Source organism: Nyctibius grandis, chromosome 3 (assembly GCF_013368605.1).
Source record: "Nyctibius grandis isolate bNycGra1 chromosome 3, bNycGra1.pri, whole genome shotgun sequence".
Classification (NCBI taxonomy): domain Eukaryota; kingdom Metazoa; phylum Chordata; class Aves; order Nyctibiiformes; family Nyctibiidae; genus Nyctibius; species Nyctibius grandis.
Genome location: NC_090660.1, coordinates 30,573,483 through 30,601,087, shown reverse-complemented (window position 1 = coordinate 30,601,087; position 27,605 = coordinate 30,573,483). Strand labels below are relative to the sequence as shown.

The window sequence follows — 27,605 nt, the reverse complement described above, 5'->3', positions numbered from 1 at the left end:
CATCTAAAATACAAAATAAATAATAGTACAAGGGTTTGTTGTGATAATTGCATTGGAATAATGGCTTCAGAGTCAAATACATTAACAGACAACTTTTATTTTGCAACATGAAACAGTGAAATTATGGTCAGGACTTCAAGCACAAAAGCTCCAACCCATCCGGTTATCATGACAAAAACAGTAGGAAATGTACCCAAAAGTGTGAAAACATGGACAAACACACACAAAGGAAAAGCTACACAAACAGTTTTGGAATTTACATCTTTTGCAGAACATGGTTTAGATAAGAAAAACTTACATCCCTTGTTTTTTTTATTCCAGAGAGAAGAGTAACCCCCTAAATGGCTCAAACTGATCAAAAGCTTGAATCTTACTCAAAGCAAACACAGGGCTGTCTTATCATTAGCTTTTTTTACACTGATGGCTTGTAGAAACAACACTGAAACACCTAGTCTCAATAAAGAGAATAAACTTCCGAGTCTCATTAACAAACCAGTGCTGACAGAGGTCAGTCTGGCAAGGAGCTCACAGGGCAGATGAAAGTCCAGGGCCAGGAGGGAAGCAGACAAGGCAGATGCAGGCTGATAATTAACAGGTATCAAGACTGAGCACCAGAACCTACATTAGATAACACCATAAGCCAGGTTGTGAGAAGCAGACAACCAGATCGTGGGAGCTCCCATGAAGCGTGTCCACAGTCCAGTGCAGTGAGCATCAAGAAGTAGAAACCTCTTACCTACAGAATGGATAAAATAAAACTACCCATCAGGCCCACAGCCCTACTTCCAGCTAGTCATGCTTGGGCCTTCAGATGCAGGTCAGGATGGAAAATAGCTGATACTCCTGTGACTGCTGAGTCCCTCTCCCTGCCAGCAATAGTTGGTTAGTGAGAAACCTGAAGCTTCCTTCAACCATTTGCAGACATGATTAGAAGCCTGTTACATTATACAAGATGAAGCATATTCTGTCTGCCTAGGGAAGTTCACTGACGAAATCATGACTTTTCACTCAAAATAGCCAAAGTGGACACTGAAGGCCTCTGTGCTTACTACAGCTGGCAAACAGTCGCACCCAACTTAATTATGCCAACAAAGTCTCTTCACGTATGGTTATGGGTAAAGATTACAGAGTACACCAGGCTTTAGTCACAGTTCAGTCTTTCAGTTGTTACTGAAATACAAGTTATACTGGATAAAATAAATTAAGTATGGGCATTTATCTAGAGAATTCTGTGATAGAAATGTTACATCTGCCTTGTATTCAATTTCTTTCAATATCTCAGTCCCCTATTTAAGGAGACAGAGTTGCATACTACAAGAAAATTATTATTTGGCTACCTTATCATTAACAATTTGCCTAGGAAGTGAGAATCAACTATGTCTAGGAAGGCTTAGAAGCAACAAACTGAACATACTCCATAAGGATTATAGTGTAAAACATATATTGCATTACAAATACTGTGACATTAAATACTGACCAGTAAAAGGCTAAGGACTGTCTTACTGCTGTTTAATTGAACATCAATAAAAAGACAGTCTTCTAGGTACAAGGTTTACTATTGATTTAAAAGTCTGCATCTCAACTATCGTTTCAATCTTCTTTCCAACAAGTTCAAATGTTACTGTTTCTAAGTGACCTCCACTAAGACTCACGTACAAAATGAGGGCTGCAACCCACTGAAAGAGGTTATTTATTTCCTGTATTTTTATATTATCCATACTGAATGAATACTAATAAAGGAGAATGTGTAAGTAATGTCAGGAAACAGATAAGCAGAATAACCAAGATGAGGCTTCTAAATTATCTAAATGCATGTAAAAAGTAGACATAGAATACTGACTGGGGTAAAACTAATTCAGGTTTTGTTTTTGTTACAGTTTCATTAAATTCTGTCAGAGTAATTTGAGGAATTCAGAGTAGCTCATTAGGATTCAGCATAATTGCATATGATCATATAAATCCCCACCTGCAGAAGCTGTCTGCAATCTTGGCGTTGAGATCAGCTTCATTTTCCATAGGCCAAAGGACACGGAACTGCTCAATCAGCTAAGAGCCAGCAAATATAAAAGTGTAGTAGGTCCAGACCAATTACACTTCAGAGGGATTTATCACTAGCAAAGGCTAATTAATATCTTTACTCCCTCCATCTAGATTTATTTTAGGAGACAGAAAGTTAATTCTACTTTGTAAGTCAGAAGAACACTACCAACTATTAGTGTCTTTCCAACAGCAAGGAAAAAAGCTCTGAGCTTCTCCCTGTAATGTGCCATTGCTAGCCACCTCTGCAGTATGCACTTCAGAGAAGGCTATACCTTCTCTTCATGTCTAGTAGCACTTCAGTCCTTGTAACTAAGTCTCATGTTTGGATTTGGCCTGCTGGCATGCACTTACCCAGTTTGTTTCAAAAAAATACCAGGAGACAGGGATGGGAAGAACCTGATCCTTCCAGAATAGGCAGAAGCCCAAGTGAAAACTCCCCTGGGTGAGCATCCATGTTCTCCTTGCTTGCTGGACATGCGCTGAACTGTGGCTTTCAGTTGCTCTAGCTGTGGCTTTGCCAATGCATAGGAACAACTCAGACCCCTGGCAAAGGTTCAAACGGCACATCATCAGTCTGTTTTGCAGATGGTCTCTGATCCTCGTATTCAGGAGAGCAAGACTGTTTAAGAAAGAGCAGCATTAACATGAAGATCATTCATTAAAGCTTGTATATTCAACATTTCTTCCTTCTTTGCATATTTTTGATGGACAGGTGGTCTAGCAATAGCCATCATCTGATCTTTCACTCTCTTCTTTTCCCCTCCACCTTCTTTAATTGAAGCAATCAGTAGTTGATTTTATCAGTGTATTTTAAAGATTCATTTTCTTCAGGCATTAAGATAGCTCTTTATAAACTTTGTCCCCTAGTAAATACCTTCTACTTTACTGCTTTTTCAGTCTGGCACCTTGAAAAGGATTTGCCATAAGTGGCTTTTCTATTCAGTAGTAAGGCTTCTTTAAAATACACTTTAACTTCTTTGGTGAAGGCACTAACTTAAATCCTCCTATTGGTATCTTCTAAACTAAGAAACTGTATCTAATGTAGAAATAAAAACTGTACCAATTTAGCTAGAACTCCATAAACGTAGCACCTAGGAAGGCAAAAACGGGGTGGGGGACACACACACACACACACGCAAATGGCAAAAATGGGCACTGCTGATATACATGTAAAAGTCTGATCTCTGTCTGAAGACCAACTAACAGAATTTGACCCAGAAACTGAAAGGCAAGTGAAAGCAACAAGAACAATTTGAAAGAAGCAGAACAAGGATTAGAGTCTTTGCAGGTCCTGCAACTTACAGGTCCCCTATAATTATAAACATATCAATCAATTGTAAATAGATCACACATGGAACACACCAAGATTTTGAAACATTTTATCTTAAAATGAGATGGTATCAAGTTATTCTTAAAGAACACGTGCATTAATGCCATAGTTTCTGAAATCTTAGTGCCTTCACTGTTATGAAATATAAGAGCTGAAATCTGGTTTTGAAATCTTTGATGCCTGTTGGTACCATGTACCAGTAACATGCCTAGCCCACAACTCAGAAGAAAATACATTTTTGTTGAGACTGACTAGCATATGGTATAAATTCAGAGTGCTCTGCATGGTAAACAAATTTAAAAGATAAGGACTGTAATCTATTCCAGCAGATTATCCATCTAAACATGCTGAAAACTGGCATTTGCAGTACAGATATTCGATCCTTGAAAATTAAAGTTCTGTTGTACAATTGCTCAAGAAAAAAAAAAACAACAGTTTTCTTTATGGCAAAACTACACTAAAGATAGGCAGAGTTTTTACCAATTTCCTACATTCTTTTCACTCTTAATGAACAGGCTTCATTTGTCTTTTAAATACAAACTGCAGGACAAATGTTTTTTCAAATAATATTTATCAGCATAATCTATTAATATTGAAGCAGTCTACAGAACAGATAGTCCCTAATGCATATGAATATAATAGATGGTGTAACAACTCCGTAATAAGGAAAACAATTTAATCAACAGATACACATTTCTTCTCTATCACTTTTCAATAAACATTCTGAAAGCAGGTAGCATATAGGCTTCTTGCTTCTTAGAAGCAGATTTAATCTTTTTTAATTCAGTCGGCCTTTTTGAAGTGTTTATTCCCTTCTTGGCCCTAGCTGAAAAAGTGTATTGATTTTTACCTGATCTTGTGGCTTTTGCTGTACCGTCAATGTGGCATGACAGAAGTAGCATGTCAGCAGTAGGCTGAACATCCAAGCGTTACTATGGCTGGATAACACTACCTAATTGGTAGTAACTACTGTTCTCCCTAGCACCCTTTCCTATTTTATGTAATTCTAGTGGTATAAATTACATGTATCAACATATTGAAGCAAAGTAGTATTTTGCATAAGGTGATGCAGAGGAAAGTCTTTCAGTCTCTGGGCTGGGGAAGGGCTGTCACTAACCTTTTGACTAGGTGGGGAGGAAAAAAAAAAACCCCAAACAAAAAAACTCATGTTGCTGTGTAGAAAACTGTCTCAAGCAGCCTTTTTGTATACCCGTTCTGAATTGCTTTTTTTATTTGGCAAGACTGGTCTGATTTTGCGATCGCTTTTCATGATTCAGTGGTAAGAGGCAGAAACCAGCAATGCTGTTTACTGCATTGGTCCTGGACTAACAATCTTTGACTATGTTTACTTAACTGGTAGATAAGTGATTTGACTGCCATGGTGGAGGTAGTATATTTGTTCATACATTGCTCAATATGCATTTTCCTGCATATGGTAGAGAAAGTATTTTGTCTTGGGTTTGTTCATATTTAGAGATGATGCCAAGTTGTTGCCTCTTATTTTAGAAAAATTAGTCAAAGTAACTAATCTAGGAAGATTCCACACGTGATTTCAGCAGCCTGTTTTCCAAGCAGACGAATATAACATGCATCCATGCTGATTCTGAGCTGGTTAAGCTGATCACTATCAAACAGCTTCTCAACCAGAAGATCAAGACAGTAACTGTACTTAAAACTGATGGTTACATCACGGTAAAATGAGTTTGGGCCTGTCAGGACAGAAAGTTATAATAGCAAGAGCTGTTGACAAGTCACACCAACAGAAAACTCTTTCATTCAATTTTACATGCCGTTTTGATGAAAGATAAAGTTATTCAGGCCTAAGGAAAATAGTTCTTCTCTCTGTTCATCTCATTTGTACCCATGAACAATTACAAATATAGCAATAAAAGTGAGAAATGAGAACATATAGGCTTACTAACATAGGCCATGACAGATCAATCTGACGACTTCATAAAAATCGAGTTTCATTTATCTTTAGTGAAGTGTCCTCAGGGAATTAAGACTTAGACCATGCACAAACGTTAAAAAAAATTATAAGGCAAGTAAAACAGTAAGATCCAAAAGTCACAACACCTATGCTGGATTGCATCCAATTTACATTTAATGCTCCCAATAACAACAGATATAAGTTGTTCAAAGATTTGAACTTTTCTGCCATAAAAAATGGAGATCATCAAAACAGAGAAGATCCAGACTGACTCTTGCACAAAAATAGACCAAGATCTAGTACATGACGCAAAGTCCTATACTTCAATAGAAATAGTAAGTTTTACTTCAAACTAGCACATATAAACAGTGACAGAAGGATCCAAATGCAGTTAAAAGCAGTAACCATGAGACATCAAATCTAGTAACAGCTAATAAAAAGGTAAGATTGAAGAAAACAAAACTGAGATCATGAACCTGACAGACACAACCACCATAGGTGCTACGTCTTACAGTCATAAGCAGTAAGAAGGCACTAAATGGCATACGTGAGAATCTGAGCTTTATATCTCTGGCTCCATCAATTGTGATAGTGCACAGGTACTGCCACCCTCAGGAGCAGCCACTTAAAAAATACATTCTTCCAGCTGTAGCCATAGACACGCAGTTGCAGACTCAATCATTTTAATCACAGCATTGCTACGATTACTTTTGTGGTCTTGAACAAATTAGTTCCTTGCTATAGTTCTTGCAGTTGTAAAGGGTGAAAATAACACCAGCCAACCCTACAAAACTGTTGCTAGATTTGCTATTCAGTAGCAGTTTGAAAATGAATACTGCTGTATAAACATTGCATTTTACTGCAGGGCTAAATGCAAACTAATAACTAGAATTCCAACTGCTATCTTCTACCTCTACTTTTTTTTTTTTTTAGACATGCAAACAAATTCCCTCAAAGTTAATAGGAACAACACACGCTTACTGAAGGAAACAGGTTTGTGTCTCTTCAACCTAGAAATCTCCATTCAGTAACATTCAGCTTAGTCTATCACCAGAGCATTAGTATCAGAAGATTATTCTTATACTTTCATTATATCAATATATTGTGATATTTTTACTGATATATAAAAGAAATTATGCTACCATAAGGAGCAAAACTTGACTTTTGACATTCCCCAAAAAGGCAGACTGAGAGAGTCCTGCTACTCCAAGCCTCCATACCAGACCCAGTATCAACCGCCTTGAACAAACCTTAAGCCACAGGTGGAAGTCTTGGTGGAAACCCACAATGTTCCTAATAGTGGTCCTGACAAACAGCATCTGTATGAGCAACAGGAATTTGAGAGAAAGCCTTCCCATCTCTACTGGTACAAGACTTTCCAAAGGGGAAGCCCCTCAGTTAAAGAGACTTGCTCTTAAGTTTGTGCTGGAGAGGAAGGACTCTGGTGTTAGGTCTTTCCCTCCAGTGAAGGACAGTTTATGATTAGGCTGTACCAGAAACAAACAGCACTGTAAAACTAAAGAACAATGTTCTACTACTATGAGGCAGAGGGAAAACTGGAGTGAATTTATCCTCTGCTTTGCAGAGTTCCTACACTGGGGAAGAAATCAAATTCAGCAGCGCTAAAGCAGTCTATAAAAGCCTGCCAAAAACGATGCTGTGCCCCATCATGCTAAGGCAGCAAGCTTCAGGCAGTCTTCAGCACCCGGAGCCTGCTTGTTTCAGTGCCTTCAGAGACTATGAGGATTTCTTAGACAGACCCTTGACTGATACAGCTGAAGCTAAAATTGAGCCGGCTTACACTGAAATATAAGGTGGGAAGGCCTCACTAGGCCTAGACAAAGCTGGAAAGTAATGCGGTCATATGCACCAGCAGCTGAAAACCAAAAGCCACATTCTGATGCGTAAGGTTTGGGGGGGCTGTTTATTTTGTGTGTGGGGTAGTGATCGGGGAGGAGGAGGTTGCTAACAACAATAAATGCAAAGTGAAGCTCAGTACTTTTGATTGGGTTATCTGCTGCGGAGCTTGAGCTCCAGTATCCTTTGGTTCAGTGCTGCTTGGAACACCCTAACAAGAAAGCTGCATCATTCACAACCCTGGTACTTACAAGTTCAGACAGTGAATGACCTGCATATCCAACACCAGGAGGGAATGCTGTCTCACATGGTAGTAAAGGCACTCAAGGGAAATAAAACATCCACTGCGCACTTTGCACAGAAATGGAAAGAGACTTGTACTGCCAGCAGAGATTCTTCAAGCATACAAGAGAACAGAAAGATAAACGAACCACAAGCAACAGCTAGTTTTATGCCTGTGGAAATTAAAATTTTACCAGAGTCAGATTAAAACAATACCAGAAAAAGGATCACTTTTGATCAGTTACCCTGAAAGGGATTAAAGGTTCAACCTCTAATTTGTCCTTTGTCCTTACACATGCAAGTATCACCCAAGTGGGCAAAAGTCCCCACTCCAATCATCTGATGTCCACAATCACTCAAAGTACAAACATGAAGAAAACACCTATAGATAAAGCCTCATGAAAGATCCAGCATCTAGGTTTGCTGTTTCCTGGAAAGTGCTTAGACTACCTAATTTTCATGCAGTAGAAAAATAATCCTGAGAAGAGTGCTGTTTGATCAGCATTTCGATTAGAATAAGCAAACAACTTAACTCGGTTCTCATGTCTAGGAGACTCATAAGAAGCGTTAACTTTTTCTAAGAAACTTAAACCGTTCATTAAGTCTGTCTGGATCTGACCTACAATATACTTAACGTGCTCTGGTAAATAAGACCCAGTTGCTGAAGCCAGCAACTTTTTTCATATTAGAAGCTGTTTCCTAATCTTTACTTTCTAAGGGTGATAAATGTAGCTTCCATTTTAAATCTGTAATGTTGTCACTCTAAAGGTATTTTTTTGGGGGGTAGGGAAGAGGAAAAGGTAAAGAAATTATCTGCAAGTACTATAGAATAAACACTTCAAGATGCTCACTAGTTGTATTAGCTCAGCCAATCCTGCTCTCCCACCAACATACTCTCTATCAGAACAGTAACAGTACTTAACAATTTAGATGAAACCAGAAGGCAGCCTCTGATTATAGTGTTAGAAAATAAATTTCTTTTAAAATACCACACAACAGTGCTGCTTTGCTACTAGTTTTTCATTCCTTGGCTTTGCTTGATATATCAGACTGACAACTGAAAAGTACCTCAACGGCAGGAGACTCTACCAGGCCTGTGACTAAGTAACATCAGTATTTTCATGTCATGACCCTTACTTGTCCCGTTCCTGCTCAAAATCTTTTTTGAATTGCCTCAGTGTGAGATCTGTGTTTGCAGATAAACTTAATTGGTACTGATCACACTCACAAAGCTTATTTATGCTTTGAGCATAAAGGTAGTCAGAGTATAAATTTGGCTTGTATGTGTGCTGAAAAAAAAGGAAGAAGCAATAAAATATAAATTAACATAGATGATGAAGGTCCCTGTAGACAATTTAGAGAATGGTACATTTGGACATATAAATTATTTTGATTTGTGTACACTCTGAAAAGCTTGAAAAAACAATGGGAAAGACAGAAAAAGAAGTATCCTTTCAATCTTAGGGGAAAAAAAAGCATCAAACGTTAGGGGCTAGAGTGATAGTGACAGAGAAGCCCCATTAAGATTTTGGCTATATCCCACACCATTCGCATTTTTCTCTCCCAGAACTTACACTGATCCTCAAGTTTTCATCATTCATTTTGTGTCCTCTCATCAGACTTCCATTTTCAATCAAGAAATCAAGAATCAAGAGAGCTTATGCAAGAGCTAGGCACTTTTCTGCTCATCTGAACCAGAGTTCTGGTATGGACAGCTGCAGACATTATAGCATTAAGGAGTTTCACAGTGCCCATTGGCTTTTTAGACAGGCTTCAGTGGCAGCTGATCAGGTGTTTTGAAAATGGAATTTTCACATTTAAGCAGTTCCTAAAGAAAAAAAAACACAACTACGCTCTTAAACCAGATCTATTATAGATTAACTAAAAAGCTAAAATTATTAGAACGCAATGGGAATGTGCAAAACCATGCGGCTGCTCTCACATAGCAAAATATGAAGTTACATGCTTACCAGAAGAGACACAGAGGCTCATACATGTGTATACTGCAGAGGTTCAAGGCTCAACAGTCCATGCAAGCAACAACAGAAAGAAGAAAGCTCCTCCCTTTGATAAACTCATTTCCAGTTAGCTAATGTCTTATGTAAACCCATACTTTTAGTTCAGGGATTCTCAAATGATCATTTCAGACACATTAAAATTTTCCGATGGAAGGCCTCAACCACGGGTAGCAAATATAGACCTACTGGCAGTAGATCTGCTTTTTAAATTACTTTTTGTGGATCCCTCAGAAAGTACCCACAAACCTCAGGTTGAAAGCCACTAATTTACTGCTTCTGACCTTGCAAAGACCTCTGTTCACCTCAAAACTTTATGCCACAAGCTTTATATGGGTCTTCAAAAACCCACTTTATTTTTAAAAACCACAACATATAGAGTAAGCTGAAAATCATCCCTGCACATTTACTGGTAAGCAGGCTTTACTTAATTTTTACCAATGCTAGCAGTCCACTGGATTGTATTACAGTGATTTTTCAAGGACTACACAGCAATTCGCAGGAAAAACAGCAGTCCAACATTTCAAGCAAAGCCTCTAATAGAAACCTCAACACTATACTATGAAAAAGAAAACAGGAGAAGTCCCACCTGAACAAATAACCCAAATCCAAAGAACTACTGACAGTAGTTCTGATGCTGATAGAGATAAAAGACCTGTATTCATTTACCAAGTGATGAAATATAATAAAAATGTTAAATTAAGTACTTAAAACTACTAAATAGTCAGAAGTGTAGACTGAGGCCATTTTTCAGTCTAAATACAATGGGGTGGATGTGTTTTTATTTCATTTACTGGAAACAAAAGTCATGCTATGTCAGCATACAGAGTGCTAAATAAATTAAGGAGGTTAGTTAAATACATGTTAAAATGTTAGACAGAAGAACAACATTCCTTAACATATTTAGTCTTCCTGCAAAGTTGCTGAAAAAAGGCAACTAGTTTACAGAAAAAAAATAAAGGAAACAAGAGTATCTGACGAATTTATGAAGTCAAATACTCAAATTGTAAAAAGACAACATGAAAAATAAAAGCAAACACTGAAATTGTCAAAACTAGTATTGTTAATAATAAAGATGCCACATCACAGATCTGTGGATTGGGGGGAAATCTGACCCCCGCCCTCCAAGCTAAGGTGACCTTAACAATAGAAAATGCTACACCATTTACTGCGACTGTGTTAATTGCCCCAATTAAAGAATATTTCTTGAGTATTGGTATGTTGACAGGACGAACAGTTGAAACTTTAAATGGTTGCTTCTGCTTTGGAACTTCGCAAGCAGGATTCGCTATTCGATCTATAACTGTCTTGCGTGCATTCCTGAAGTGGGATCCTGTTGTGCTGCCTGTGCCTGCCAAGGTGATAGCAGTAAAAACAGTATCGTATTCTAGGGGGGGAGGAGGAAATTACCCAAACCAGATGGCACTTGGAGAATGACTGTATATTACATAGAACTGAATAAAGTCCCCCACCCCCCCACCCCATGCAGTTACTGTACCAGACACGGTTACTCTTATAAAAAAAAAAAATCAGCAAAAGTTTACAACCCTAGAGAGTGGTGACAGACCTTGCTAATGCTTTCTTTTCGCTAGTCACTGCTTCAGAAAGCCAAGACCAGTTTGCCTTTACCTGGCAACAAAAACAATATACTTTCCAAGTTTTTGCCTCAGGGATACAAACACAGTCCCTCCATCTGCCACCAAATGATAGCAGCTGATGTTGCCCTATGGTCAGGTACTGTTACTGTTTATCATTATATTGATAATCTATTGATTATGGCAGAGTCACAACAAGAAATCGCAGCTGCGGCAGGCAGAAAAGGCAGCACAGACTCTGAGATCGAGGATGCAAGGGCCTGAAGCCGAAAGGCCTACGTTTTGGTGTTGTTGGTTTTTTTTTTTTATTGTTATTATTTTTTTTTTTTTTTTTATTTTATTGTTATTCTACTACCCTATTTAACTGCTGTAATGCAGGAGCCGGACTATGCAGTTCAAGATAACAACAACCATTCCCTGTTTTCAGCTCTGTGTTCAGAACTGACCTTCAACACATGTTTACTTCTTTCATGCCTCAAAAGGCCCTGTGAACTGGTCTCGGCTCCTTTATCTTAGAAGCAAGCAAAAACTATTCTCAATGCAGTGTTCCCAAGCAAATCTTCTGCTCCCCAAGTAAAGTACAGCTGTTTGCAGGGCAAGTGTTTTCCACAGCAGCAGCTGCTGAATCACTGAAAGTGCATTTAAAGGACCAAGGCTGGGCAATTAATTCAAAGAAAATACAGGGCCCTAGTACTACCATACAATTTTTGGGAATAGATTGGCATATACTTCTCCTCTTATTTGACATCTTTTGTTAATATTGGATTCTCAAGTTCTTGTATTTCAGGCATCTTTGATGACTACCTGTACCTTATCTAGAGGAGATAGCATTGGAATAGTTTTATTGTTATGTTTATATTAATGTTTATAAATATGTAAAGGGCAAGTGTCATGAGGATGGAGCCAGGCTCTTCTCAGTGACATCCCTTGAAAAACGCAGCTAAACTGGGGAAGTGTGGTCTGGATGATCGGGTAGTGAGGTGGATTGTGAACTGGCTGAAGGAAAGAAGCCAGAGAGTAGTGGTCAGCGGGACAGAGTCCAGTTGGAGGCCTGTGTCTAGCGGAGTTCCGCAAGGGTCGGTTCTGGGACCAGTTCTATTCAATATATTCATTAATGACTTGGATGAGGGATTAGAGTGCGCTGTCAGCAAGTTCGCTGATGACACAAAACTGGGAGGAGTGGCTGATGTGCCGGAAGGCTGCGCAGCCATTCAGAGACCTGGACAGGCTGGAGAGTTGGGCGGGGAGAAATTTAATGAAATATAACAAGGGCAAGTGTAGAGTCCTGCATCTGGGCAAGAACAACCCCATGTACCAGTACAAGTTGGGGACAGAGCTGTTGGAGACCAGCGTAGGGGAAAGGGACCTGGGGGTCCTAGTGGACAACAGGATGACCATGAGCCAGCAGTGTGCCCTTGTGGCCAAGAAGGCCAATGGCATCCTGGCATGTATTAGAAGGGGTGTGGTCAGCAGGTCGAGAGAGGTTCTCCTCCCCCTCTACTCTGCCCTGGTGAGGCCGCATCTGGAGTATTGTGTCCAGTTCTGGGCCCCTCAGTTCAAGAAGGACAGGGAACTGCTAGAGAGAGTCCAGCGCAGAGCCACGAAGATGATTAAGGGAGTGGAACATCTCCCTTATGAGGAGAGGCTGAGGGAGCTGGGTCTCTTTAGCTTGGAGAAGAGGAGACTGAGGGGTGACCTCATTAATGTTTATAAATATGTAAAGGGCAAGTGTCAAGAGGATGGAGCCAGGCTCTTCTCAGTGGCATCCCTTGACAGGACAAGGGGCAATGGGTGCAAGCTGGAGCACAGGAGGTTCCACTTAAATATGAGGAAAAACTTCTTTACGGTGAGGGTGACTGAACACTGGAACAGGCTGCCCAGAGAGGTTGTGGACTCTCCTTCTCTGGAGACATTCAAAACCCGCCTGGACGCGTTCCTGTGTGATATGGTCTAGGCAATCCTGCCCCGGCAGGGGGATTGGACTAGATGATCTTTCGAGGTCCCTTCCAATCCCTAACATTCTGTGATTCTGTGAAATAAGAGGGAGAATTCAGAAAACAAAAATGAAGGAAAAAAATGGTAACTATCCATGTATAAGTCTCCCTCAGTAAAGCACACAAGGATGAATAGGAAGATTATCATACAAAGAAAAACACTGAAAATATTAATCCTGCAGCTATCTCACTCAAGTGCAATTTCAAAGTTAAACATAGATGCCACAGTGTCTTATGAAGAACTCAAGAAGTCTTCTAGAAGAAACATATGTTACTTCTGAAAAAACAAGTTGGGGCTACGTTGCAAAACTAGAAAACTGCAAACTCGGCAAACGTAAAAAAAATAATTAATTCATAGCAGAATTTACTGGCATTAAATCTGATGTTAGGCTGCCCTCTTCAACCATGAATTTGAAGGATTCATGCCCTTTCTTGAATAAATGCTTCAGTATTTTTAAACGATCATGAAAACTGAAACCACGAAGTCTGAGGTCTATCAAGAATTAGTGTCGATTCAAGTGTAATGGTATCAGACATGAACCCATTTCTGAGTCAATGCTCATCACAGTCCATTCTTAGTGTGGATGCTCCTGTCCAACGAGAAGTATGCACAGCTGATGTGCGAGTCTGTCAAACTGCTTTTCAAATAGTTCAAAACTGCCATACTTAGGCCGTAAGACTCACTTCCTCCTTTCCACTCGTAGCTCAAAATACAAAAGATAAACAAAACGAGGGAGGTGATTCTCCCTCTCTACTCTGCTGTTGTGAGACCCCACCTGGAGTACTGCGTTCAGCTCTGGGGCTCCCAACATAAGAAGGACATGGACCTGTTGGAGCGAGTCCAGAGGAGGGCCACGAAGACGATCAGAGGGCTGGAGCACCTCTGCTATGAAGAGAGGCTGAGAGAGCTGGGGCTGTTCAGCTTGGAGAAGAGAAGGCTCCGGGGAGATCTTCTAGCAGCCTTCCAGTACCTGAAGGGGGCCTACAGGAGAGCTGGAGAGGGGCTTTTTACAAGGGCAAGTAGTGACAGGACAAGGGGGAACGGTTTTAAACTGAAAGAGGGTAGATTTAGATTAGATATTAGCAAGAAATTCTTTCCTGTGACGGTGGTGAGACACTGGAAGAGGTTGCCCAGAGAGGTTGTGGCTGCCCCCTCCCTGGCAGCGTTTAAGGCCAGACTGGATGGGGCTTTGAGCAACCTGGTCTAGTGGAAAGGTGTCCCTGCCCATGGCAGGGGGGGCGGAACTAGATGATCTTTAAGGTCCCTTCCAACCCAAACCATTCTGTGATTCTATGAAAATGCTACCTCTGCTTACTTCCCTTTTAGATCTTAGAATATTATGGTGGCAATTTTTAAAGAACACATATGAGAAAAGCAAAGTTCAAGTCATTCTTAAAAAATTTATGCAGAATTCAGGAAATCTGTCGCCTCCTGAGCTGTGTCCTTCATTAAAGGTGAATGACTTTCCCAAAGCCTGGGCTTCGGAACTTTTTTCCCACAGAGCACACTCATTCAACTGTCTTGTGAAATGTGGTACTTTATTTTAAACTTGATCCTGTACCTTCTCACCTGGCTACAACTCATGAGTCAGAAATAAACAGCAGCTCAGAGACAGAGGATTAACTTCCTCGGAGCAATATTAGATTAAGTGACAGCATATAATCAGACTCCAGAGGATAAGTCAAGAACTTCAATATACCCAGTAATACAGAAATGCCTAAAGCTCACAAAATACGTGCACATTTCACAAACAAATCTGGACAAGCTTGGCTGACATTGCTGTGTAGCTGTAGTGACTGTGCAGTATACTATACTGAGCAACCTGCATATCAGATGTTTCTCTTTTAGCCATATTCCCCTCCTTCTCCACAGAAAGCCAATTTATGCAAAATAGAAAACTACACAGTTAGAATTGTAGCATTCAAGCGCTGCATTGGTACAATTGATCTCGCATCACAAAGCCTGTGGGGACATAATGTGTCTCATGTGAAAAAAAAAAAAAGAGGAAAAAAAAAGAAAAAATTGGAAAGTCCCACTCCTGGAGAACTCTGACCTGTATTACTTTCAAACAGATCAAATTCTACAATATTTCAGGAAAGCATTACTCATTCAGCAATGTAGCAACTTTATTTCTAAGATCTGGCAGGATACAGAAGGAATAAAACAAGTGACTCCCAAAAGGCAAGTGATTCTACTAGAAGACGTAAACAAAGATAAACTATAGCTTTTTCTGTGTATCTTAATTACTTTGGTATTGAACAGCATGTGTAGCCTGAAGGTTTCCTTCTTTTGGCTTCAGACCTACACTATAATTTGATTAAGCCAGTTCTCTAAGGCTTTCCTGGTTTTCAGAAGAAACAAGTTTGTAATCTGAAGTAGCATATCAATGAAATCATAATACATTACCCTAGCAATTGGAAGTGTATCAACATAATAATCCATACAGTGATAACTGAAGTCACAGTTAAGTATGTAAATCTTGTAAACTATCAAATGAATGTAGCAAGTGATAGAAAAATGGAGGACAACATGACAAGAAAATGCTTTTCCAGTCCCCCTGTGTAAATTACAGCAATTTGCTTTCCATTTCACACTTCAGCCATGGAAACAGAAAATACAGCACATTTCCTTATGTAATAATACCAAACCTTCAGACCACTGTCTATCCCTGTATAGGCCCCTAAAAGTAAATGGCCAGAGCAAGAAACAGCCCTCTGCTTTACTTTAAAAGCATTCATAAATCTCTCCTTGCCTTGAGGACAGCACTTACGTGCTCCTGAAGCTCAGGCCATCATGTCATTAATTCTCTCTCACCCTCCTCAACCAGTGTTTCAAGAGCGGTAGGTGGTAACTAAGAAGTACACTCCCCAAAGCCTTTACCCCAGGCAGAATTGAGAAATTCAGTTTGACCTTTTAATAGGCAAATGATAATGCAATAGACAAATATATAGTCAAGCACATCAGAAAAAGTAAGTACCTGCTTAATTCCCTGCAAATGAACTTTAGTGAAAGCAGGCAGTAGAAACTTGGGTCAAAGCACTGCACTGCAGATAAGTCACAATTCATTTGATCAAAATCTTTTGCCTCCTCTTCTTCTTTATAATCATTCAGGGAAGGACTCAGCTTAAGCAGCTAATTTCCCCTTTGTATGGTCTGGTCTTTTTCAATAGAAATAATTCCAGATTTCCTTTGTCTGAGGTTCCTGTTTAATGGCCTTGGGATATTAAAGCAAATTCAGCCATTTTGGATAAGCCACAGTAGCCCTGTCCTGTCACTGCATAATAATTATAACACTTAGATCATGGGAGAGTTCAGTGTAGTTTTGAAAGGCTGTAAAAGACAGCTTACCAGAAATCAGTGTTCCTCAATACATACAGTCTCCATGTTTACAGCTGTACCTTGCCATGCGAGGCTGAAATCACCTCTCCTTTGCAGACTCCAGAGAGGATACATTTGCCCCTTTCTTCTCCTGCTTTGTATACATTATCAGGACAAAACCATTCTACTGCTCCATTTCAACTCCTCAGTGTAGATTTGTATTTTAAATTCTCCTTTCTTCTCAGCTCCCACCAAAAAAAAAAAAAGCCTGGGCACAGGTGTTAACTGTAGACTACACATCCCAAATAACATCTAACTTCTCTTCAAGTCAGATACTGTAGTCCAGCAAATGTGCTTTCCTAATGCCTAATAAAATGTCACAGGCTTTGTATTTATGTGAAATTGCAAGGTGTCAGCACTTCTCTTGGTCTGAGCTAATTTCAGTTGTGGTAATGATTGCCCAGAAGTCAGGTGACGATTCCCTACCCTGTTTTAGCATCATTCTATGGATATCATACATGCAAAGGTCTGACGAACTTATGCAGTCACTGCTTAGCAAACAGTCTACATGTTAACCGGGGCCAGAGGAGGCTAACTACGAACTTTGACTAACTGTTAACGGATGAAAACAGCCAAACTTTACCCGTGAACCAAAAGAAAGACCCAGTAAGCAGACTGCTACAAAATAAAAAAGTGCTGTAACCACGTTAGAAAAGGAAAATGTCATGGCAGTGCCAGTACCCGATTGCAAACCAGCATCAGCAAGAAGACAGAGAGAACTTGCGTCACTTCCAAGGAAAAGCCATGCAGCGATGCCATGAGTTTGAGATCTCATCAGATGGTGTAGCTCAGAAAAGTAGAGAGGAAAAAGAAGCCTGATTGAAAACCTTCCTTCCAATCTAACTATAAAATAAATGAGGTCTAATCAGATTTAACCAAGCTAGCCAGACCAACTAGTTCTGGAATCAGAGACAGTCTGAATTAGGAAAAATCATGGTCATTTGCAAAGGCTTATACCAATAAGTGTTCAGTAAGAGCTCATTTCTGCAGTTTTGCCTTCACGTAACAAGTTAAATGAAAATACATGAATATAAACAAGGGTTGCACTTGAGTCAATTAATAAACAACTTGTTATATTTGCTTGTTGTGTCACATTCAACTTTTAAAAAGCACACGTTCAAGGCTGAGGTGTAAAACACTGGTATCATCACCATACTCAATCTGCACCAGTTTGATGTATGCAGCATTATGCCTACTTGGCATACATAATGAAGACACTTGGGAACCGTGGCTCATTGAGAAGCCACTTGCACACCACTTCCAATACCAATAACAAATTCTATGTAGGATCAGAAAGAATGCACAAATTAAGGTCGCCAATTTGAGCATTTTAACTTATACATATATTCCCCTTAACAGTAGTCAACCATGTTTTATCCCATTTTCCATATTAAAAGTTTTCCATTTCTATAAAACCTTCTCATATTTTTTACTGACTACATTAAGCCATTTAACTCCACCTTCCACTAACCTTTTTGTGCTTTCAGATAGCCAGTGTACTTCAGTTATTTTAGTGAATATGTGTCTCCATATCCTGGGACTCTATTCATGTTAATATTATCTTTAACAAGTAAAGTCAAAGGTGAAATTTTCAGTACAAAAACAAATTAGATGTTTAGAATTCTGTCTCTGGTGTAATTTCCAAGATTTTTGTTTCACATTCTCTAGAATGTTTCAAATCATAGGCCCACACGGTGTCTATTCCCTCTCCAGTAGTATGATCTGGGATCCAGCAAGGGAAAGGAAAACGACAGGCAATGATTCTGGCATTACATTCAAGTTCTTCTTCTAGCTTCTTCTCCAACTGTGGCATCTGTTAAGCAACAACAAAAGCGTTCAGAAGCAGTAAAAACCACAAGCATTCTCTTTAGAACCTAATTCAAATGTTCAAGAGAAGTCCACGGTTTGAGGAATTTTTGGAAAAAAAATTAGGAAAGTATTCATGATATACATTTTGGCTTTGATGCATTGACAAAGAATATCTAAAACTAGAAAATCGTTATTGTGCCCTGACTGGTGAGATAAAGAAAATGGTAACTCTAGGTTCTAAAAATCCAACCAAAACTTTAGATTATCCCTTAGATAAAAACCCCCACAAATTAAGAAAAGACTTTGCATGTTCCAATTCATGATTGCATTCAGTGGATTCTCCTCTGTAGAGAACGAGAGTTCAGCCCCATCAATTTATGCTATTTATGACACCCCAAGTCGCATGAACTATTACGTGATACTCAAAGGCCTCTTATAATTTCCAGCCTGACTCCAAAACAGATGCCAGGACACTCAAAACATCATATGGCCAACAACCCAAAGCAAACATTCTGCTGTCACTGTATGGTAAAGTACTGGTATGTTAAATACTATTGACATTGAGCTTTGTTGGCTCCAGCCTGTTAATATATGCATGTCAGGCCCTACAGCAGTACTGTATGAAACAGCATATAGAATCATAGAATGGTTTGGGTTCGAAGGGACTTCCAAAGATCATCTAGTCCAACCCCCCTGCAGTGAGCAGGGACATCTTCAACTAGATGAGGTTGCTCAGAACCCCATCCAGCCTGACCTTGAATATTTCCAGGGATGGGGCATCTACCACCTCTCTGGGCAACCTGTTCCAGTGTTTCACCACCCTCATCATAAAAAATTTCTTCCTTATATCTAGTCTAAATCTACCCTCTAGTTTAAAACCATTACCCCATGTCCTGTCGCTACAGGCCCTGCTAAAAAGTCTGTCCCCATCTTTCTTATAGGCCCCCTTTAAGTATTGAAAGGCCACAGTAAGGTCTCCCCGGAGCCTTCTCTTCTCCAGGCTGAACAGCCCCAACTCTCTCAGCCTGTCTTCATAGGAGAGGTGTTCCAGCCCTCTGATCATCTTCGTGGCCCTCCTCTGGACCCACTCAAACAGGTCCATGTCTTTCCCGTGCTGAGGACTCCAGAGCTGGATGCAGTACTCCAGGTGGGGTCTCACGAGAGCAGAGTAGAGGGGCAGAATCACCTCTTTTGACCTGCTGCCATGTTTCTTTTGATGCAGCCCAGGATATGGTTGGCCGTTACGGCTGCAAGTGCACATTGACAGCTCATGTCCAGCTTCTCATCCACCAGTACCCCCAAGTCCTTCTCCTCAGGGCTGCTCTCAACCCCTTCATCTCCCAGCCTGCATTGATAGTGGAGGTTGCCCCGACCCAGGTGCAGGACCTTGCACTTGGCCTTGCTGTACCTCATGAGGTTCACATAGGCCCACTTCTCGAGCTTGTCCAGGTCCCTCTGGATGGCATCCCATCCCTCAGGCATGTCAATCACACCACTCAGCTTGGTGTCATCTGCAAATTCACTAAGGGTACACTCAATCCCACTATGTCATTGATGAAGATATTAAACAGTACTGGTCCCAATACGGACCCCTAAGGGACATCACTCGTCACTGATCTCCATCTGGACATTGAGCCATTGACTGCTACTCTCTGGATGTGACCATCCAGCCAATTCGTTATACACCAAACAGTCCATCCATCAAATCCATCTTTCTCCAATTTAGAGAGAAGGATATTGTGGAGGACTGTGTCAAATACCACTATGCATCTCTCCTTGGCTGAAGACCCACAGTCTAGCTTTCCTCCATTCGCAAAAACTGAGCAGATATGAAAGCCTACTTAAGGGAAATACCACTGCTCTTCCAGAACAGAGCACTCTGCCCGGTGAGATACTCTGTCTCCAATAAGTACTTTCAAATTCTGCTGTGGATTAAGTAAGAAATGAATTAACACGTCTAGACTTCAAAGAAATTTCTTTCCCAACCCAGATAGTGATTATGTTCTCAAAAAAATAGAAACTTGATAGATTTAGCCATTTTTGTCCTTTGGAAAAGTTTGATGTTATGCTTAAGCAGATCAGTGCATATCCATTTGGAATTTCTTTTATTCTTACATACCGTACCTATCTCAGGCAGTAATTATAGCAGCAAGCTCCACAGCTTACTTCTATTACATGTAAAAATCTATTTACTTTGATATCATGACATAGGATTTAGATATTAAAAGGTTAAAACAAATACAGCTCAATTTAAGTTACAAAGGACACAAAATAAAAAATTCACAAAAAAAGAAGAAAAAAAAGAACATTATTAGAAAACAAGACTGACTGAAGAAAATCTATTTGCAAAGGCTGCAGATAGCTTCCGCTATCACATACATGCAGGGTGTGCCTTTGATGTAACATCCTGTTATAGCTACATTTAAGTTTACAATGGAATATTTTAGGAAAATTATAGTCATAGATCTAATAAATCAAAGAGTTACCTCTGAATATTTTTAAGCATTCAATGCTCTGATTTCATCCATACTGCAAATGCTTTTAAACATTTTTGCTACCACATCTTAAATAAACTAGAAAAATAAGCCCATTTTGGGATCTCAAACTGAGCTGAGACACCAGAAAAGGAAGGACTAAGTTGTTACAGAAATTACAAATACAGACATAGCCTAATTTTTAATGAGTAATTATGAAAATTAGTGCTATCTCATGTCTATAATAGCTCAAATTAGAAACCTTCATTAATAGCGCAGCAAAAAGAATTGTATCCTTGGACCAAACAGTCAAACTAGTTTTAAAGCTAAATTTCTCAGTAGCATTAGGTGTTATAATCATACTGTATTTTATATCAAGCCAGGGTTGGGTTTTTTGTATGTCTCACAGATACATAGTTTAATTAACCTTTTGTACAGTATATAATCAGTTAAAATACACAGAAGCTGCGAACATGAACACCTGGTAAGAATTCTGTCATCCCACCCTGAACAAGTAAAAGGCTCTCTGCAATGACTCATAGACAAACACATCTTCCCCCAGACACTTGCAAGAGCAGAGAGGTCTTAGTCTTCCCTGAAGATCAATAAATCCAAGTTCTGTAAGCTAATCTTGGATATGAAATAGAAGCACTGTGTGACAGCATCAAATCAGACCAATATTATTAAAAAAGCTGAAGAGATCTATTGCCTTCAGTAAAAAAGACAAAATGCATTAAAGTTTCTAGAAAATCAATTTAGTCATTCAGGATGCTAAGCATTCACAACTTCCCAAGTAAATTTAAAGGGGATCACGAGCAAACAAATGCTCAGGAAACACAGTAGTTCATATGTTTGGATCTGTTACATTTATGACGGTATTTTTATTGGAAGAATTTAGCCTAGTACTTAATGAGTTTACTGAAGTTATTCTGAGCTCTGTAGCTACTCTTTCTATTATAGTTGATACTAATTTATCCCACTTTATACTATTACATTTAAAGTTAAGCCAGTATTTCTGCTAGGTCTACTCACACTTTCCCAGGGCATTTGTTTCTTTCTAGTTTACTGAAATATCTTTCTTCACCTGCACTTTTCCCCTCAGTGCGATAATTTCTGACTGCAAATTCAAATATTTATACTGCCCCCTCCCGGAACTCGAGCCAGAGAGCACAGAACATCCAAACCTGGCAACATCTGTAGCACAAGTAACATTACAGTTCTCACTAATATGCCACCCACAAAAGTGTGTGGGGGGGGAAAATGCATTTTCCCTTCAGTTTCCAACATGAGTTACAATTTGAATCTTAAGTAGGTATTTAATTCCAACGCTATTAAAGAAAAAGCAGAGAATACGGAAGCTTTATTATGCTTCTTGTTGCATCTTCCTGTTACTACTACAGAAATATTATCAGTGTATGTTGTATGGTACAGCATCACATAAACTTCTTCACTCATTTCATCCCACATCTGTGTTAGCAGAGGAAGAAGCCATACAGAAGCATTTATACAATACTTCTGTTTCACTCCTCCATACGCATGCAACCTATATAGAAGATTCTAATAACAAATCAAAATATCAAGAATATTTAAATATTTAAGATTTTTTTCTCTTTTCTAGTAAAAAGAGAAAAATAAAACTAGATAAAGCTGAAAGCCAAAGTAAATGTAAAGTCTGACTGAATTTATTGAACATATCACTAAAGCAGTCACTCTGCAACTCAACTTCTACAGCAATTTTGAAGAATGCATTTTCCCCAGGGACACGACAAACATAGGCTACAAAGCCTTCCTGAAAGGCAAAGGATTTGTGCACTTGCACGCTAGCAATTATACTTAAACTATTTGTCTCCCTTCCTAAACCCTCACAGACTAACACAGGCAAGGGATTATTTGAATATACCACCCGCTGGCCTATTTGAGGTGATCCGGTTTTTGGAGAAGAACATAAGCAAAGTTCAATACTCTCCTCTAATGAAGTTCCCAGAAATCAGCTGTAGACAATTTCCTATTCCATTCTCTCCCTGCAAACTCCTCCTTTTTTCAGTATGAAAAACTGAAATTTTCAAGAACCAATCTATCACATTCCCCCCCCAAGCAACTTAAGCACAGCAGTTTTCATTTTGGTTCTGAACTAATGGACAGAAAATACTTCTCAAAAACACATGTATATTTTTAGAGCTCCAGTCTGCATACTGTCACAAGTTTTACCAGATTTTATCATGGACATTAATAAGCAACAATGAAATATCAAAATATTAGTACTAACTACCTTTGACATTCTGCAGGTTGGTTCATTTTGCAGATGAATGTACTAACACTGAATGTCTTGGTATTAAAATAATTAAATAATGCAAAAACAGTAGACTTACCATTTGAGGTACCCCAAAAACAATGACATTCGTATAATGGGAAAAAGAAACCTAAAATAGAATTTGAGAACCCATGTTAATAAAAATGGCATTTATATTTGGAGACGTTCTCACCATTCTTTTCCCCTAATCCCTCTAGCTGCACTCCTTTCAACAGGGATTTAGACCAAAAATAAGAAAGGAGATCCCACATCAGCTTTGCACCACACAAATTTCCACACAGAGAAAACTTTCTATTGATGAACAGCAAAAAAACTTCTACTGCCTGGCCAAGAATACAGCACCAATTCTAGTAGCACAAAAAGTATCAATTTAGAAAACACCTACATGATTTTACTTGTAGCTAAATTTTTCCACAACTCCTATATATGTTTTAAGTTTGCCCCCACTTTTGTTAAATGTTAGCTAACTATAAAAACCTCCCAGGCATTCCAACGCCTGGATTCTTCCAGTCAGTGCCTGAAGTTTTCCTGTGCTCCTCTCTGAACAAAGATAAAAACAGTACATTCACACTTTTCCCAAAAATTTCTGGTATCCACTTTACCCATTACAAAATGTCATTCTTAAAAAAACAAACAAACAATTAAAAAAAAAAAGCCAGAAACAAACAAAAACCCCCCACAACTTTGACAGGAATAGCAGGGGAGAGGTCCACACAAATACAACCCAAAAAACCCCACCTCATAAAAGAAGCAATTGTGACTCAAATGACTGAAAATTGCAAAAAAAATTCGCAGCCACATGTAAGTTACCTTAAAGCAACACTCAAAATCAGGTAACACATTGCACAGCTACAAAGGAACACGTCTCATGAAATGTCAAATGAGATTGTGATCTTGCACATTAGGTGAATATAAGAGTCTTGCTACTGACTCCACAGAATCAGCTCTCAGTGGAGCCTGACGTTACAGCACCCCACATCACTGATTAGGCACAAGCATGACAGCGTGTGCTCGAGGAGCCTGTACTGAAAAAGGACAGCACTTCACCGAGGCACAAAATCAGCAGAGCAGTGTATTGTGCTGTGAGACTGGTTTCTATGGGCTCAAGCACTTTTCTCAAAGCCCAATACAGCACCTTGTGGCCAGACAGCATTCTGGTTCTTTCAAGAAAGTATCTCCAAATTATGGAAATCTCTCAAACATCCCAGATTCGTTCTTACATACTTCACCACCTACCTTCCATAAGTCTGAAATATAAAATTTGGTGTTCTGATGTACCCCATCTCTCCAGGCACGGTATCTGGAGTACCAGACTAGCCAGGGATTTAATTCATAACCAACAGCTTTGAATCCCCTTTTTGCAGCTGCTATCACCTACAAGGAAGAAAATAAATCTTTACTTAGAAATAGAGAAAGAGTATTCATCTAAAAAGGAGCACATCATTTTATTTACAATATAAATCAAAGGAATGCACTTTTGTAAGTCAATAAAAACTACAAAAATTGGTCATGGAGAGAACAGTGAAATACACAAGCAGAAATGCTCAAAATAAGAGCACTTAACTTATTTGAAAAGCAGTGATGGGTAGGCACTTGAGAGACCCCTGAATCAGAGCCAAAATGATCTACCAACAGAAAAAGTATGCAAGCAATCTGTTGACCTACATTTTAAAAAAATGCAGGTCAAAAATTTAAATGTAGGTTAAAAAAATTTTAGAAACCCCACACATAAATCCCACAGTACAGCTTTCATCCAATGCTAAGCTTCATATATCATTTTAGAAGGCAAAAGGTGATTCAGATAACAAATAGATTTTCAAAGACACTCCTCTAAATTAGATCCTAAGATTTAGAATTGTTAAGCTGTATAGCAGGTGTCTTCGAAGAAGATCAAAACCTACAGATTTTTTAGAAAAAAAAAAAATTAAAGAAAATACAAAAAGGCATCAGTTTCTAGAATTAAGGTTTAAGTCATAATTTTAAAAGTTACTGCCAAGTTTTAATCAGAAAAAGCCTGATGAACTATGAACTACAGAACAGGCAAGGTGAAATCAGGTACAAGTACACATTTCTTAATAGAGCTTCTCAAACAGCATTATCTGGACAGTGTATTTCACACTATTAAAATAATGCATCTTCCGTCATGCACACAGCATTCACAAATATACTACAAGAATCTGACATTTTTACCATGCTTGGAAATAAAAATATGGTCATATTTATCCACTGATTACACCTGAGTAAGTGCTAAATATTTAAAAGCATCTGAACAGAAGCTCAACTTTTTTCAGGACAGATGCATTAAGGCAACACCAACCATTCCATTTTAGGCACCTGGCTCTCCAAGCAGTCTTCAATCTCCATTTAGGCACATATATATATATGTGTGTGTATATATACATATATATACACATATATATATATAAAATCAGAATTAAACATGTGGTACCTAGTCAAATTAGATGCCTCAGATAAGGGTCAACAGACAGAATGCTGAGCAGAGAGGGCATCAGAACAGCAGTTCTCTCGTACCTATGTGCTTTTCTGTTTCTGACTCGGGCACAATTCCTTCTAAGCCACCTTCACAGATTTGGATTTCCAAATCAAATTTTTTAGTGTGGACAAATGGTTGACTCATGCACATGAAATATGGACAAAGGCAGCATTCAAGAACTTACTTGTTCCCATCAAAAACCCACTTAGTGAGCCTAAAACTGTTTCTAAAACTGACTTGAAGCAGATGGTTATGAAATGGTACACAAAACACCACAACTACAAAAAACCCCTTCCCATTCTTCTCTATACCCTCACTGTCACATTTCACAAATTGGAGTTGAGACAATGTCCTGGAAGCACAATATCACTTTGGCGATTCTCACCATTTCTCTCGGTAATTATTCTAGTTTCACCACATTGATTTTGCAGAACAGCCAGCACTGCACAAAGGTGTGAAGACTACAGTTCTAATAATACCAGGATATTTATTTTTGCAATCAGTCACTCATTTCTCACTCTCTTTTGTTCTTCTGTCACTTTTATACAACAAGCATAGAGCTGCCACTCCAAAAGCACAGTGCTATTTAGTCTCACAGACTCACATGCTGCAGCTATAAACCTATGTGGAATCACAGCTCTTTGGGAATCACAATACCAATACTTCCATCGCATCTTTTCATGTGAATGCAGTGCAATTCCCTCCAGCCAACAGGATGGGGTTATCATTTTGTACACTACCTTGTCAAGCTGCAGGTTAAGACTAGATCAATAGAACATTACTCACCTAAACTGAATTTAAACCTTTCTCAACTTTGAGCCTTTTCATAAGACTGAAACAAAAACACTGGATGCTAAAGACGACATTAATAAATATCAGAAAACAACAGCAGCCACAGCTACTGCATTTGGTACTTTTTGAGAAGTGATATAAAAGGAAGGCAATGTCCATAACTTACAATACGGCCATCCCCACTACCTATGTCAACTAGGGAGCCACTTCGGTTTTCTAACATTTTCAGCACATTCTGGATCTGAGTGGAAGTTGCAGGAACAAAGGGCAGGCACACTTTCCTCAGAGCTGGTGTCACGAAGGGGATGACCACAGCATAGAGTGCCGCCAAGGTCCCACCGACACCAGCGGTGACCAACATCCCCCAGCTCCTCCTTCTGGAGCTGCCCTCACAATCCTCTTGCAGGCCTGCCACGGGGCTCTCGTTCGTTAGCGCCTTGGACATCACACCTAGAGACAAACGTTAAAAGTGTGTTTTCTCTAATAGCTTTATTATGTGCTCACTTCAGACAAAGCAGTATATTATTATACATAGCATTATATCAAAGAGATAGGACATCAGGCAAATAGAACTTATATCCCTTCAGCTGACTCCTAAACCCTAGGGAAATGTTAGTGTTACTGCTTTTGAGAAGCTGAAGCGCCACGTTACTTTTTCAGGACAGGAAAGCAGTTTCCGTTTAAGCCCGTGGTTCCTCCCACCCGGCCGGGCAGCAGCGCGTCCCGAACAGCTCAAGGGCGGCTCATGCAGTGACCTCCCCACCACGGACCGCGCGGAGCCCGCGCTCAGGGAAACGTCCCTGGGCAGTTAGTGTTCGTCCCTTCAGGAGGAACTTCTCTTCATAGTACAACGCCCCCAACTGCAAGCTCTCCGGTCAGCCACCGCCCATCCACCCCCTACAGCTCCTACCCCCGACCGCTCCCTCAGCACCAACAGGAACGTTCTTAGGACCTGCACTATTTATAGGGAAGGACCATACCACTTCTCTGTGCGGCGGCGGGGGGGAAAGTGGGTGATCGAAACCTTTCTGAAGGCTCTTGGGAGAGGAGCGGCGCGCACTCTTCCGCCAGGTGTCTGTCCCTACTCCTTCGCGTTCACGTCGCGCGGTGCAGGCCGCTGCTGCCGCGCTTGGCGCACGTATTCTACCGAATATAGTATCCTTCCCCTCCCGCCCCTCCCCCAGCTGGGGGACGCGGCCGCGAGCGCCGCGCAACTCCCACCGTGCCGGATGCTTCCAGAAAGGTCCGCTGGAGGCGCCATATAGGTCCCGACCGCGAAATCTGTCGCGCAGCTGCCGGCTGC

At 39.8% G+C, this 27,605-nt stretch overlaps 1 protein-coding gene across 5 annotated transcripts; it reads right to left on the bottom strand.

The window, feature by feature from the left end:
- Window positions 1-2,614: 2,614 nt before the first annotated feature.
- ATPSCKMT (ATP synthase c subunit lysine N-methyltransferase) lies at window positions 2,615-27,589 on the bottom strand. Of its 5 annotated transcripts, XR_011047823.1 has the most exons (6): window positions 27,524-27,589; window positions 26,469-26,752; window positions 24,253-24,390; window positions 23,075-23,125; window positions 17,894-18,235; window positions 2,615-2,659 (listed from the first exon to the last, which is right to left on the bottom strand). XR_011047823.1 is itself a non-coding variant. In XM_068396410.1 (5 exons), the coding sequence occupies exons 1-5, from the start codon at window positions 27,561-27,563 to the stop codon at window positions 18,038-18,040; spliced, it is 711 nt and encodes a 236-aa protein (XP_068252511.1). In that variant the 5' UTR covers window positions 27,564-27,589; the 3' UTR covers window positions 14,566-18,037. The 5 variants fall into 5 exon arrangements, 4 of the variants coding, with proteins under 4 accessions (XP_068252511.1, XP_068252512.1, XP_068252513.1 ...); XM_068396410.1 differs by lacking the exon at window positions 2,615-2,659 and having other exon boundaries at window positions 14,566-18,235; XM_068396411.1 differs by lacking the exons at window positions 2,615-2,659; window positions 27,524-27,589 and adding an exon at window positions 27,283-27,461 and having other exon boundaries at window positions 14,566-18,235.
- Between the last annotated feature and the right edge of the window lie 16 nt (window positions 27,590-27,605).